Source organism: Aquarana catesbeiana, linkage group LG10 (assembly GCF_042186555.1).
Source record: "Aquarana catesbeiana isolate 2022-GZ linkage group LG10, ASM4218655v1, whole genome shotgun sequence".
NCBI classification, from domain to species: Eukaryota; Metazoa; Chordata; class Amphibia; order Anura; family Ranidae; genus Aquarana; species Aquarana catesbeiana.
Window position 1 is genome coordinate 164,183,249 of NC_133333.1, and position 15,403 is coordinate 164,198,651.

The following is a 15,403-nucleotide window of genomic DNA, read 5'->3' on the forward strand; positions in this document are numbered from 1 at the left end:
TAGCAGGAACGGATCTAGCTGAACACTGTGAGCAGGACGCACTGCATTAAATGTAAATAGTCTAGATAGAAGATAACAGGAACGGATCTAGCTAAACTGAATACAGTGTATATATATATATGCAACACCTGGGATGCATATATATACACAATACACTGTAAGTGCAGCTAACTGACTGACTGTTCTGCCTAATCTATCTAACTCAAATCAAATGACACTGTCTCTCTCTCTCTCTATCTCTCAGCACACCGGAACACACACTACACAGGGCCGCCGTGCAGGCGGCCTTATATAGTGTGGGGTGTGTACTAAATCCCCTGAGCCATAATTGGCCAAAGCCACCCTGGCTTTGGCCAATTACAGCTCTCTCTACTGACGGCGCTGTGATTGGCCAAGCATGCGGGTCATAGTGCATGCTTGGCCAATCATCAGCCAGCAATGCACTGCGATGCCGCAGTGAATTATGGGCCGTGACGCGCCACACGAATTTAGCGCGAACGGCCCATAACGTTCGCAATTCGGCGAACGATCGAACAGCCGATGTTCGAGTCGAACATGGGTTCGACTCGAACACGAAGCTCATCCCTAGTGCTGAGATTTCCTCTTTGTAGTTGGGTCATCATTAACACACGCGAGACAGATGGGCGCAATATTTGTATTTTAGTCCTTTCAAACTGATTTCCACCATAAAGAAGTCACCAAAGTGATCCACTCAATATAAGTGTATTGTGTGTCAACAAATTTACAGTATATGTGAACCCTCACCTTGTAACACATCATATTCAGGTTAAAATAGAATGAAAGGCAAATTTTTTTTATATATACATGTAGCGCCCACCTACTTAGGTGTGTGCTAAAGTAGTCGGTTAGGATTAGTGTCAGGTAAAATTGCCAGTGTTTTACCCTGTTGGTGTAAGCTGGTTAGTTAATGTGGTTGAGAGGTTTGTTAGAATAGAGGAGGGTGTGGCCACCTACACTCTGCCCTGGAAGATCTCCATCACTTTCCCTGAAATGTTCTGGAAAGTGGGTGGACTAAAGGAGAAGAGTGGCAGGTAGTTGTTGGAGACGAGAAAGAAGGAAAGAAAGGGCGCATCAGCCATGTGCATTATCTTTTGGATTAATTATATTAAAACTAATGATAAAAAGAAACTATTTACAAACAGTAGTAGAAGATCTCAAGTGTGTAAAAACAATCTTCCAATCACAGCATGCAGTCAGGGAACAACAGAGCCCACCGGAGGTGCCGGAAGAGCTCACAAAGGTCACTGCTGGCTGACACGTTTCAAGGGTAAAGTCCCCTCTTCCTCAGAGCACTGCAGTGAGCAAATTTAACAAGCACTCTGACCCATTGGGGTTGTCAGTCAGGAGCCTCAGACAAAATGAGGATGTCATCATTCGGAAGGCAGACAAGGGCGGCAGTTTGGTCATTCAAAATAAGGAAGACTATATAGCCAAAGCAATGAGATTATTGGGGGACATGGACACCTATATCAAACTGAAAGGCGACCCTGTTATGGAGTATACTAAAGATCTGAAAATTCTCCTGGATCAGGCTCTACTCGATGCGGTTCTTACCAAAAATGAATATTATTTCCTCTATAATAGGCATGCACTGACCCCGCATTTTTACCACATTCCCAAAGTGCATAAGAGTGAAGTGGATCCCACGTGTAGACCCATCATTGCAGGGATTGATAGTATCTCCAGTAATGTGGGTTGCTACATTGATCATTTATTGCAGGTAATAGTGACCAATCCCCTGTCCTTTGTTAGGGATTCCAGCCATATTCTGGAGATCCTATCCAATTACAAATGGCAGCCTAGGTACAGATGGCTCTCTTTGGATGTAGCTTCGCTTTACACGTTTATTGACCATATATATGGCTTAAGGGCTGTAAATTACTATCTTTTTGATGAAGGGACGCTCAGTTCTGTGCAGGCCAAATTCATGCTGGACTGCCTAGAGTTCCCGCTTACGCATAACCATTTTTCTTTTCTTGAAGAGCAATATTTGCAAATTAAGGGTACAGCTATGGGGGCCAGGTTCGCCCCTAGTTATGCCAACATCTTTATGGGTTATTGGGAGGAATTGTTTATCTGGAACAATAACCCCTTTGGAGCAAACCTGGTCCTCTTTGCCAGATACATTGATGATATTATCATTTGGGATGGGACAGATCAGGAATTACATCTATTCCTTGAGTATTGTAGTGACAACCCCTTTGGGATCAAGTTCACTCATGTCATCAACCAAGATTGTCTGGTATTTTTGGATCTCGAACTTAGAAGTGATCCAGATGGTAACATCCCCTCCAAGACACATTTCAAACCCAGTGGTGGCAACTGCTTTATGCATGCTGACAGTAATCATCATCCTAGATGGATTAGGAACGTCCCATATGGACAGTTCTGCCGTCTAAAGTGCACAAGCACTAAGAAGTGTGATTATCTGGAGCAGAGCAAGATCCTTAGGAACAAATTTCTGGACAAGGGGTACGATCCCGCTCTAGTAGAGTCTGCCTTTAACAAATATGCCAATCTATATGAAGAATCTTTCGTACTTGATTCACGGCCTACTTCCACTACCAGTCCAGACACTATACAAACTCGTTTTTCCACACAATACACGAATAAAGCTTTTGTAATACAGAGCATTTTAAGGAAGAACTGGGGCATCTTCAAGCATGATCCAGTGCTGAGTAAGCACCTTTCAGATAGACCCAACATAGTGTATAGGAAACCTCGAGATTTAAGAAGCCTGAGAGCTCCTAGTATGGTGAAGAGAAATTATAATAAGTCCACTAATGTGTGGTCCACTATCTTCAACCAGAAAGGTAGCTACAAATGCAGTGTCAGGAACTGTGGTACATGTCAGTACATGTCACACAGAAAAAAGACAGTAATTGGTAGCGATGGCAGGATCCACCACTTGAAGCAGTTTATTAACTGTGGGACGGATCATGTGGTCTATGGCATTATTTGCCCGTGCGTGCGTCTATATGTGGGTCGCACCTCTTGTCCCATGAGAGTACGTATTGGTGAGCACAAGTGTGACATCACCAACACTAGGGTGAAATATCCGGTTCCTCGACATTTCCAGGAAGTCCACCATGGAGATCCATCTGGTATGAGAGTCTTTGGGATCGAGTTTATAGGAGGAGGTCTGGATAGAGGTAGAAGGCACCAGAGGCTTTGCAAACGCAAAGTTTACTGGATCTTCACCCTCGGCAGCATGACCTCTAGGGGGCTCAATGAGGATCCAGAGGTCCATAAAATTGTTTAACAACTTTACAACTCCTTTCTGGCCTCGATTTTTCTCCCCAGATTTTGGTCATCATGTTGATGTCTGTATGTATGTTTAGTTAGGCTTTAAGTTCCCTTATGTTGAGCAAAAGCTATACCAATTTAATATGTTTCTGTTGTGTTTTGGCATCAGCACCATTGCTGCTGTTTTTGTCATTCCATCTATGAAGTTCTTCTATTTCATGAAACTTGTCATTTTATTGCCATTTGACATTTGTTAGTTCACAACATATGCTGCTTGCAGTAACTATAAAGAGAGATACATTTATGTAGGAGTTTTATGTAAGATTGATATGTATTGTTTTGTCAATTAATTAATTTATTTGTTGTATATATTAACAAATGTTACTGCACGCTGCTATCATACAGTGCAGCATATGTTTATCTCCTTCGGCATCATCCCCTGTTATGTGTGTGTGTATATATATATATATATATATATATATATATATATATATATATATATATTTTTTTTTTTATTATTATCTTAATGCACTTTTTTTTATGAAGTTTTAATGCGCATTTTTTGAGCACCCCCCACATGCTATTCCTAGCTAGATCCAATCCCCTAAATGCGACTAGCTAATATATGAGGCACGGTTGCATAAGATTTCGCTTCATTAATATTAACTTTGTTTTGCTTATATCATTGCCAGATTGGCAATTGTGCATTCCTGCTGAGCGCTCTAAAATCATTGCTTTCTATTGGCCTATTAGTATTCCCCCTTCTGCATATTAAAGTTTATTTGACCTGCCTAATGTGCCTCTAGCAATATGGCGCCAGCTCACTCCCCGCCTTTCCATCGGATTTTCCGACACACAAAGTTTGAGAGCAGGATATAAAATTTTCCGACAACAAAATCCGTTGTCGGAAATTCCGATCATGTGTACACAAATCAGACGGACAAAGTGCCACGCATGCTCAGAATAAATAAAGAGATGAAAGCTATTGGCCACTGCCCCATTTATAGTCCCGATGTACGTGTTTTACGTCACCGTGTTCAGAACGATCGGATTTTCCAACAACTTTGTGTGACCGTGTGTATGCAAGACAAGTTTGAGCCAACATCCGTCGGAAAAAATCCTAGGATTTTGTTGTTGGAATGTCCGAACAAAGTCCGACCTTGTGTACGGGGCATTATTATTACTGTTATGGTAATTTCTAGAGTTTTGCATTTCCATCAACATTATTATATGTATTACGGATTATTTTTAGTTTCTGAGTAGTTATTTATGTATGTATTCATTTATCTATTTGCTGGTACACCCACCTAGTTAGGTGAATAGAAGGGAGGGGCCTCCATGATTGAGTCTGATTGATTGCAGGTGCATGTGGGCATACTTTTATGCATACAGTTAAAATAAAAGGGGAATACCGAAGGAGGACTCACTGAATTTCTCTGAGGAAGAGGGGACGTTCCCCTCGAAACGCGACATCCAGCAGTGACCTTTGTGAGCCTTTCCGGCACCTCCGGTGGGCTCTGTTGTTCCCTGACTGCATGCTATGATTGGAAGATTGTTTTTACACACTTGAGATCTTCTACTACTGTTTGTAAGTAGTTTCTTTTTATCATTATTTTTTAAATAAAATTCATCCAAAAGATAATGCACATGGCCGGAGCGCCCTTTCTTTCATTCTTTCTCGTTGTTTGCTAGGATCCCCCATCCTTGAGGGAAGCCTGTGTTCATACACCGCTTGTTCGGCCACCCGCTTGTGCACAGGAGCCTTTTTGCCTTTTTTCTTCATTAATAGTTTTTGGAGACCCCTCTGAACCAATCATTGTTTGCTTGGGCAGGGGCGGGACTGTTATAAAAGCTAGGGTCACATGCTCTTGGGTGAGTTAGGGTTGGAGATTGAGAAGAAGAAGACAGCATGTAGAAGCTGGTTCAGCTTGGGCGCTCTCCCCTCTAGGGAGGGGAATGTGCCATGTGGGGAGGAGAGATGGAGGAGCCATCAGGAGGAAGTTGCTATTCCACCCGCTCATGGAATGGCGTCAAAATTTTACCCTCAAAAATCTCTATAGGCAACATTTAAAAAATTCTACAGGTTGCATGTTTTGCGTTACAGAGGAGGTTTAGGGCTAGAATTATTGCTCTCGCTCTAATGATCGCGGTGATACCTCACATGTGTCGTTTGACCACTGTTTTCATATGCATGCGCTACTCATGAATGCGTTCGCTTCTGCGCACGAGCTCATCGGGACAGGGCATTTAAAAAATTTTTTTCTTATTTATTTCACGTGATTTTATTTATTTTTACACTGTTTTTAAAAAAAAAAACAAGAAAAAGACAGCATGTAGAGGCTGGTGCAGCTCGGGCACTCTCCCCTCTGGGGAGGGGAACGTGCCATGCGGGGAGGAGAGATGGAGGAGCCATCAGGAGGAAGTCTCTACTACTAAACAGGAGGAAGACTGGGTGATCGACCCTCCGTGGCAAACATGGACGGTTGATCAGGAGAACAAGTGAGTGTTAAAGTGCGGGTCATGGAGGAGGGGGTGCAGGTCTTCGGCCTTAGAGAATCTATACCTTCAAAAGAGTGTTGGAGTGTGGGTCAATGAAGAGGACTGTGCAGGGATTTGGCCTTAAAGTATTAACACTCAGGAGAACAAGTGAGTGGAAACCAGGGGAAACAGTATTTCCAAGAGACTTAAAGGTGTTAAAGTGCGGGTCATGGAGGAGGAAGTGCGGATCTTCGGCCTTAGAGAGTCAATACCTCAAAAAGGTTGTTGGAGTGCGGGTCAATAAAGAAGTCTGTGCAGGGAGTTGGGCCTTAAAGAATTAATACCCCAGGAGAAATCCAATCAGTCGGCCAAAAGAACTTTATTCAGAGTGATGTTCTTTGGAAGTGCTGTACGGTTGGGAAGTAGTAGTTAACAGGAGGAAGGAAAGCTGCAAGGTATGACTGGAAGCAAGTGCAGGTTAAGAGTTATTCAGAGTGGCTCTATATAATCTGGACTATGTACTCTCAGGACTTACTTCACTTAATGCCAAATCTGTAAGAATTATTCAGAGTGATTCTGTACCACAGTACCGCAATAAGTGCCGGAAAAGAATAAAGTTTAATGTTCAGCTGTTCTGGACTGTCTGCTGTGTCATTCGTGCAGGGGAGGGTAATGGAGCTACACTAACAGAAAGGAATGAACTACCAGCAGCTCCTACGGGGGTAGTGCACTACATGGAGGTCCCACCGAGATTTTACTTTTCTGTTAGTCCGCTACCCCTAGCAACCCCAGAGACAGAATCTGCAAACCAGTGACTGTATTCCAGGTAGTCTCAAGGGACCATCGCTGGCGGTACCTTGCCATTTGTACAGAGGTGTCTGGCATGGGTACAGCGCCAGCACCGCCACTGTTTGCAACAATTATCCTGCTCCACAGAATGTGATGGGAGTTGTGGATGTCGCTGTAGCCCATGGATAAAACATGGACACCAAGGGAGGTGTGGCGGGGAATCAGGGAGATGTTGGTTCCTTACAGTGGGGCATCGCAAGTAACATTTCTACTGTGAACATAGTGACAGCTGCTGTAACCTGCAATTCTCAGTGCCTGCCACCAGGTGTCCCTGGGGTGCATCAAGAAAATGTGTTACAGTTCCTCGCGCCCTGAACCAACGAGTGGCAGAGCATGGTCAGAGCACTTCCGCTATGCCAACTGATCAGCAGGACCAAATCCTCATGGACACCGGCATCCGCCTGGAACTCACCGGAGGACTGGCGCTTTGAGTAGTAGAGGGTGTGGAGAGACTTTGTATGTTGTGCCCTGGCTGTCAGAAGCCTACAATTGGAGTCTGCTCCTGGGCTCGCTGTGGACATTGAGGGACGCAGTTAACATGCCTGGGACCTGTACAGCAGGAGGTCCGATACTACTTCGCTAGTTCTACTACCGGACTTTGTTTTCCTCAAGTACAGATGACCGGAGGGGCCAGAGAAGGCCTAGTGTCACCTGTATCTGCAACGGAGGCGTTCCTGTCTGGTTCAAGGGATTCGGAGGTGACGGAGGTTCAGATAGGACCTTTTGGGGAAGCCTGTGGCCTGGCCAGGGACCCGGGGACTGTGGGTGTAGTTGGGAAATCCCCGGAAGAATCCCCTGAAGAGCCGGTCAGTTTAAGTAAGCCCCTTGTTGAACCCGTCCGGAAGAAGCCGCAGTTAATAGAGGGGGATCCCTTGGGTGAGCCGGATGGGGTAGATAAGGGCCGGGCTGTGGACTGGGGATCACCAGAAGTGCTGGACAAGTACGGGTCCATGGAACGCCTCTTTGAATGGTCGTCCCCAGAGGAAGGTAACTCTAGTGAGGATGATGAACTGTTCTTAGAAAGCTCTACGTCAGTGGAGGCTTCCACCGGAGATACAGGGAACACATCTCTCTTTATAAAACATTCCATACCCCCCATCAGACTTTGATCTAAAATCACAAAGACTCTCTCTCCTGGAGCATCTTCTTATCAGCAACGGACTATCAGGCCCCCGGATTCGTGTGTTCCAGAGAGATGTTCAAAAGAGGGTTGAGCAAGAGTGGGGTTTTGATCACCCCTATGTTCCTGAACAGATAATGGATATTGTTGAAGCTTCTCGGAACAATGGGAAGGTGATTTGGTGTGGGACTATTTGCATGTGCCTAGGCCTCAGCGCACACCTGATAGTGAAGTGTGGGTCCGATTTCAGGACATTTATAAAGAATGGAAACTGGGGAGAGCTATTTACAAAGACAGAGTTTTGGACCTTAATGCTGGCCAATACACCCGCAGTTATGCTATATCTGTGAAAGGAACAGGAGACTCTCGCAAAAGACTGCCCGACCCCCGTTATTATCTGTAAGCAAGACTCTGGTATAAGGAGCCGCCACAGATATGTTTAAAGTTGTTTTTTATTTACTGCAAGTGCGCAGCTGGGTTAGGGTGGGCTATCCCATGGACTTCCTACACAGGGCAACAGCTTCAGTGCCTACCTGGCCAGTAAGGACACTATTTCTCTGTCAGTCCCTTTGCTAGTTTTGTTAAATAAAATGTTATGAACTCCCATTGGAGTCATTCAGAAAGTATTTGGCTCATGGACTTAAGTGTAACTGACCTGGCGTGTCTACTCAGGCTCTGTCCTGCAGGAGTCCCCAGACTCCTTTTGAGGGGATGGTAGTCCTGGTAGTGTCACTCATGCCAACAAGAATTGTATAATAGTAGATAGAATACAGAATAGGATGTATGTCTATGTGTTTTTTTTTCCTGCAGGTATCTTCTGGAAAGATGGCTGTCTGAGATGATATTACAGATGAAGACCTGGAATAATTAAAACATTCCTCCTTCGGGAGTAGTGTATTGATTCTTCTTGTATTGACTGTAGATATAGGGACCTATAGTTAGGAAATTGCACAGTATTGAAATTGTGATTTTGTGAAGATATTTATGTTTATTTCTTTTATGTTACACACACATCACCACAAAGTATGGAAATATGAGATGCCTCGTGTTAGAAGGTAGGTAGGACTGTTTCCTGGTCTGTGGATTCCCTTTCCACAACTGGGGACAGTTGTGATTTCAGGGGGGGTGTATGTAGCGCCCACCTACTTAGGTGTGTGCTAAAGTAGTCGGTTAGGATTAGTGTCAGGTAAAATTGCCAGTGTTTTACCCTGTTGGTGTAAGCTGGTTGGTTAATGTAGTTGGGAGGTTTGTTGGAATAGAGGAGGGTGTGGCCACCTACACTCTGCCCTGGAAGATTTCCATCACTTTCCCTGAAATGTTCTGGAAAGTGGGTGGACTGAAGGAGAAGAGTGGCAGGTAGCTTTTGGAGACCCCTCTGAACCATTCATTGTTTGCTTGGGCAGGGGGACTGTTATAAAAGCTAGGGTCACATGCTCTTGAGTGAGTTAGGGTTGGAGATTGAGAAGAAGAAGACAGCATGTAGAGGCTGGTTCAGCTCGGGCACTCTCCCCTCTAGGGAGGGGAATGTGCCATGTGGGGAGGAGAGATGGAGGAGCCATCAGGAGGAAGTTGCTATTCCGCCCGCTCGTGGAATGGCGTCAAACTTTTCCCCTCAAAAATCTCTATAGGCAACGTTTAAAAAATTCTACAGGTTGCATGTTTTGCGTTACAGAGGAGGTTTAGGGCTAGAATTATTGCTCTCGCTCTAACGATCGCGGTGATACCTCACATGTGTGGTTTGACCACTGTTTTCATATGCGGGCGCTACTCATGAATGCGTTCGCTTCTGCGCACGAGCTCATCGGGACAGGGCATTTAAAACATTTTTTTCTTATTTATTTCACGTGATTTTATTTATTTTTACACTGTTTTTTTTTTTAAATTGTGTCACTTTTATTCCTATGACAAGGAATGTAAACATCCCTTGTAATAGAAAAAAGCATGACAGGTCCTCTTAAATATGAGATCTGGGGTCAAAAAGACCTCAGATCTCATATTTACAATAAATGCAATAATAAAAAAAAAGTCATTGAAAAAAATGACATTGAAAAAATATGCCTTTAAGACGTATGGGCGGAAGTGAGGTTTTGACGTCGCTTCCGCCCTGCAGTGTCATGGAGACGAGTGGGACGTCTCGTCTCCATGCACAGCTAGGCAACAGACGCGATGGCCTCCGCCGCTGCCGACAGCTCCGGTAATTGGCGGAGGGCACCGGATCGCGGCGGAAGGGGGGACCCCCTCTCCTGCCACTGATAAAAGTGAATCCACCGCAGAGACTACTTTTATCTTGTAGCCGACCGCCAGACGAAAACGGGGATACCGGGGTAATGGCAGCCAGCTGCTGCCATAACAGCGATATCCGTCCCCAAAAAGGACGTACATCGGCGCGCGGCGGTCGGCAAGTGGTTAAAGAATTAACACTCCGGAGAACAAGTGAGTGGAAACCCGGGGAAACAGTATTTTCAAGAGACTTAAAGGTGTTAAAGTGCGGGTCATGGAGGAGGAGGTGCGGATCTTCGGCCTTAGAGAATCAATACCTCAAAAAGGGTTAATAAAGAAGTCTGTGCAGGGAGTTGGGCCTTAAAGAATTAATACCCCAGAAAAAATCCAATCAGTCGGCCAAAAGAACTTTATTCAGAGTGATGTTCTTTGGGTATACTTGGAAGTGCTGTACGGTTGGGAAGTAGTAGTAAACAGGAGGAAGGAAAGCTGCAAAGTATGACTGGAAGCATGTGCAGGTTAAGAGTTATTCAGAGTGGCTCTATATAATCTGGACTATGTACTCTCAGGACTTACTTCACTTAATGCCAAATCTGTAAGAATTATTTAGAGTGACTTTGTACCACAATACTGCAATAAGTGCCGGAAAAGAATAAAGTTTAATGTTCAATTGTTCTGGACTGTCTGCTGTGTCATTCGTGCAGGGGAGGGTAATGGAGCTACACTAACAGAAAGTAATGAACTACCAGCAGCTTCTAAAGGGGTAGTGCGCTACATACAGTATAAAAACATTATAAATACTTTTTTAGTTTTTCTCTCTTTATAAGTGATCATATGATCTCAGTTTTCAGCTGCAAGGGGCTTGGAGAGCTAGGGGTAGAGAAAGAGAAGTACACAGATTTTCCCAGTGAATGGCTGTGTGGGTTGTGGGGTGGGAGAGGGGGAAAGGAAGCAATACAAAGAGAACCGGATACTTTTGAATACAGGTACCTGGTACAGTAGGCACATATCAGGAATATGACATGCTGGGGCAACATATTCTTTAAAGAACTTTTTCACGCTGTCTGAAGAAGTGTTATATACTGTACATACTGTATATATATATATATATATATATATATATATATATATATATATATATATATATCTGTCTATCCAGGAGGCTACTTTATTAGGTACACCTTGCTAGTACTGGGTTGGGCCCCCTTTTGCCTTCAGAACTGCTTTCATTTTTTATGGCATAAATTCAACAAGATGTTGGAAACATTCCTCAGAGATTTTGGTCCATATTGACAATATGATAGCATCACGCAGTTGCTGCAGATTTGTCGGCTGCACATCCATGATATGAATCTGCCCTTCCATCACATCCCAAAGGTGCGCTATTGGAATGAGATCTGGTGACTATGGAGGCAATTGGAGTACAGTGACCTAATTGTCATGTTCAAGAAACCAGATTTGAGTTTTGTGACATGGTGCATTATCCTGCTGGAAGTAGCATCAGAAGATGGGTACACTGTAGTCATAAAGGGATGGACATGGCCAGCAACAATACTCAGGTAGGTTGTGGTCTTTAAACAATGCTCAGTTGGTACTAAGGGGCCCAAAGTGTGCCAAGAAAATATCCCCCATACCATTAGACTTCCACCACCGGCCTGAACCACTGATACAAGGCAGGATGGATCCATGTTTTCATGTTGTTAATGCCAAATTCTGACCTTACCAGTAGAGCTGCACAATTAATCGTCAAGAATCGTTATCGTGATCTTTACTAAAGTGTTTCACAATTCTTTCTATTAAAGTGTTTCACAATTCTTTCTATGCAAAGAATTCTCTCCACTCTTCTGAAGCCACAGCCCTCAAAAGAAAGGAAGAGAAAAACTGGGCAGTCTGCCAAGAATCCAAACATTCTTTATCAGTTGAACTAAGTATAAACATTGCAACAATTTGTCAATGGAATAGACTGTGTGTGTGTGTGTAAGTGAAAAAAGTTTAACCACTTAAACACTAAACCTTTTTCTGACATTTGTTGGTTTCAAGCTAAAATAATTTTTTTTTTTTTGCTAGAAAATTACTTAGCACCCCCAAACATTATATATATTTTTTTAGTAGACACCCTAGAGCAGTGAAGGTGAACCTTGGCACGCCAGATGTTTTGGAACTACATTTCCCATGATGCTCAACTACACTGCAGAGTGCATGAGCATCATAGGAATTGTAGTTCCAAAACATCTGGGGTGCCAAGGTTTGCCATCACTGCCCTAGAGAATAAAATGGTGGTTGTTGTAATATTTTATGTCACGCTGTATTTGCGCAGCAGTCTTTCAAATGCAATGAATTAAAAAAATAAAAAAAAAACTAACCAGTAAAGTTAGCCCATTTTTTTTTGTATAATGTGAAAAATTTTACATCGCGAGAATCGTGAGAGAATCGTGATCTTTTTATTCTAAGCAAAAAAATCGTGATTCTCATTTTGGCCAGAATCGTGTAGCTCTACTTACCAGGCAACATTTTTCCAATTTTCTATAGTCCAATTTTGGTGAGCCTGTGCGAATTGTAGCCTCAGTTTCCTGCTCTTAGCTGACAGGCGTGGCACTTGGTGTGGTCTTCTGTTGTTGTAGCCCATCTGCTTCAAGGTTCGATTTGTTGTGCATTCAGAGATGGTATTCTGCATACCTTCTTTGTAATGAGTGCTTTTTTGAGTTACTGTTGCCTTTCTAGCATCTCAAACCAGTCTACCCATTTCCCTCTGACCTCTGACATCAATGAGGCATTTTTTGTCCATACAACCTCTGCTTACTGGATATTTTCTCTTTTGTTGGACCATTCTCTGAAGAGCACTGAAAAGGATTCGGGCATAAGGGGGGAACTCTGATGTAAAGGGAAACATTGCAGACCATAATGTTAGGGGAAATATTGCAGACTCTGATGTAAGTGACAACTTTTTGGACTGTGATGTAAAGGTGAACTTTGGAGTCTGCTGCTTTATGTTAATATTGTTAAAGTTGATTAATAATTATTTGTGTAACTTAATTCTGCATAAAATATTTAACAGTATCATTTCATGAGAAAATTTACAAGGGCGTGTTTAGGGGCGGAATTAGGGGCGGGGCAGGGTAGGGGTTGGGTGGCGAGTAACTCTTAAGGCCTGGCTAGTAGCTCAGGACTTGAAATGTTGAGCCCTGCTGTGTGTGTGTGTGTGTATATATATATATATATATATATATATATATATATATATATATAAAATATATACACATATACACAGTATCTCAAAAAAGTGAGTACAGCCCTCGCATTTTTGTAAATATTTTATTCTATCTTTTCATGTGGCAACACTGAAGAAATTACACTTTGCTGTAATGTAAAGTAGTGAGTGTACAGTTTGTAAATTTGTAACAATGTAAATTTGCTGTCCCCTCAAAATAACTCAACGTACAGCAATTAATGTCTAAACCGCTGGCAACAAAAGTGAGTACACCCCTAAGTGAAAATGTCCAAACTGGGCCCAATTAACCATTTTCCCTTTCCAGTGTTATTTGACTCATTAGTATTACAAGGTCAGGTGTGAATGGGGAGCAGGTGTGTTAAATTTGGTGTTATCGCTCTCACTCTCTCCTACTGGTCACTGGAAGTTCAACATGGCACCTCATGGCAAAGAACTCTCTGAGGATCTGAAAAAAAGTATTGTTGCTCTACATAAAGATGGCCTAGGCTATAAGAAGATTGCCAAGACCCTAATACTGAGCTGCAGCACGGTGGCCAAGACCATACAGCTGTTTAACAGGACTGGCTCCACCCAGAACAGGCCTTGCCATAATCGACCAAAGAAGTTAAGTGCACGTGCTCAGCATCATATCCAGAGGTTATCTTTGGGAAATAGACGTATAAGTGCTGCCAGCATTGCTGCAGAGGTTGAAGGGGTGGGGGGGGGTCAGCCTGCCAGTGGTTAGACCATACAATGCACACTGCATCAAATTGGTCTGCATGGCTGTCATCCCAGAAGGAAATCTCTTCTAAAGATGATGCACAAGAAAGCCCGCAAACAGTTTGCTGAAGACAAACAGACTAGGGACATGGATTACTGGAACCATGTCCTGTGGTCTGATGAGACCAAGATAAACTTATTTGGTTCAGATGGTGTCAAGTTTGTGTGGCGGCAACCAGGTGAGGAGTATAAAGACAAGTGTGTCTTGCCTACAGCCAAGCATAGTGGTGGGAGTGTCATGGTCTGGGGCTGCGTGAGTGCTGCCGACACTGGGAAACTACAGTTCATTGAGGGAACCATGAATGCCAATATGTACTGTGACATACTGAAGCAGAGCATGATCACCTCCCTTTGGAGACTGGGCCGCAGGGCAGTATTCCAACATAATGACTCCAAACACACCTCCAAAACGACCACTGCCTTGCTGAAGAAGCTGAGAATAAAGGTGATGGAATGGCCAAGCATGTCTCCAGATTTAAACCCTATTGAGCTTCTGTGGGGCATCCTCAAACGGAAGGTGGAGGAGCGTAAGGTCGCTAACATCCACCAGCTCCGTAATGTCATCATGGAGGAGTGGAAGAGGACTCCAGTGGCAACCTGTGAAGCTCTGGGGAACTCCATGTCCAAGAGGGTTAAGGCAGTGCTGGAAAATAATGGTGGCCACACAAAATATTGACACTTTTGGTGCAATTTAGACATTTTCACTTAGGGGTGTACTCACTTTTGTTGCCAGCGGTTTAGACATTAATGGCTGTGTGTTGAGTTATTTTCAGAGGACAGCAAATTTACACTGTTATACAAGCTGCACACTCACTACTTTACATTGTAGCAAAGTGTCATTTCTTCAGTGTTGTCACATGAAAAGATATAATAAAATATTTACAAAAATGTGAGGGGTGTACTCACTTTTGTGAGATACTGTATATACTCTGACCCTACACATGCTCTCCTGTTCTGTTCTATCCTGGATTTACACTGTACTCCTGTCATCACATCTCTTCACCCAAGAGCCCCAAAACGCCTAGATACGACCAGTAGCTCCCTGCTATCCATGACAGTGTACCAGTACCTGGGACATAGTATTTTCTGAGACACAGTGATTACCTTGTATACCACTTTTAAAAATAGATCATCAACGGATATTCCTTCTTCCTCAGGGGTCAATGCGAACCCAAACAGGTTTGGCATCTTATCAACATCCTTTTGCAGTTGTCTTATGTTATTGAACAAGTATACATTGTTGTCATTAGACATGATGAAAGGGTTCATTTGCAATTGAAACTGATGAATTAATTCCCGTATAAGCCTGTAAAAATTAACAAATGCACGTTTTACAAATTTTACATACTAAGGTTAATAACACTTTCTGGGAAAGATCTGGACTCTCTGCACTTATTGATAGAGTGTAACATTCTATAGTGTGAGTTTTTAATGTAAAAAAATCTGAATCCTCTAGGAATTGTCAGCCTTAGTTTTTAATT

The 15,403-nt window shown here is 43.2% G+C and overlaps 1 protein-coding gene across 1 annotated transcript in view; it reads right to left on the bottom strand.

The window, feature by feature from the left end:
- The window catches only part of LOC141110998 (L-amino-acid oxidase-like), a 56,575-nt gene that overhangs the window by 18,835 nt on the left and 22,337 nt on the right, over positions 1–15,403 (bottom strand). The window contains exon 4 of the mRNA XM_073602882.1: positions 15,027–15,228. Within this exon, the coding sequence (XP_073458983.1) occupies positions 15,027–15,228 (202 nt within the window). The remainder of the gene's footprint in view (positions 1–15,026; positions 15,229–15,403) is intronic.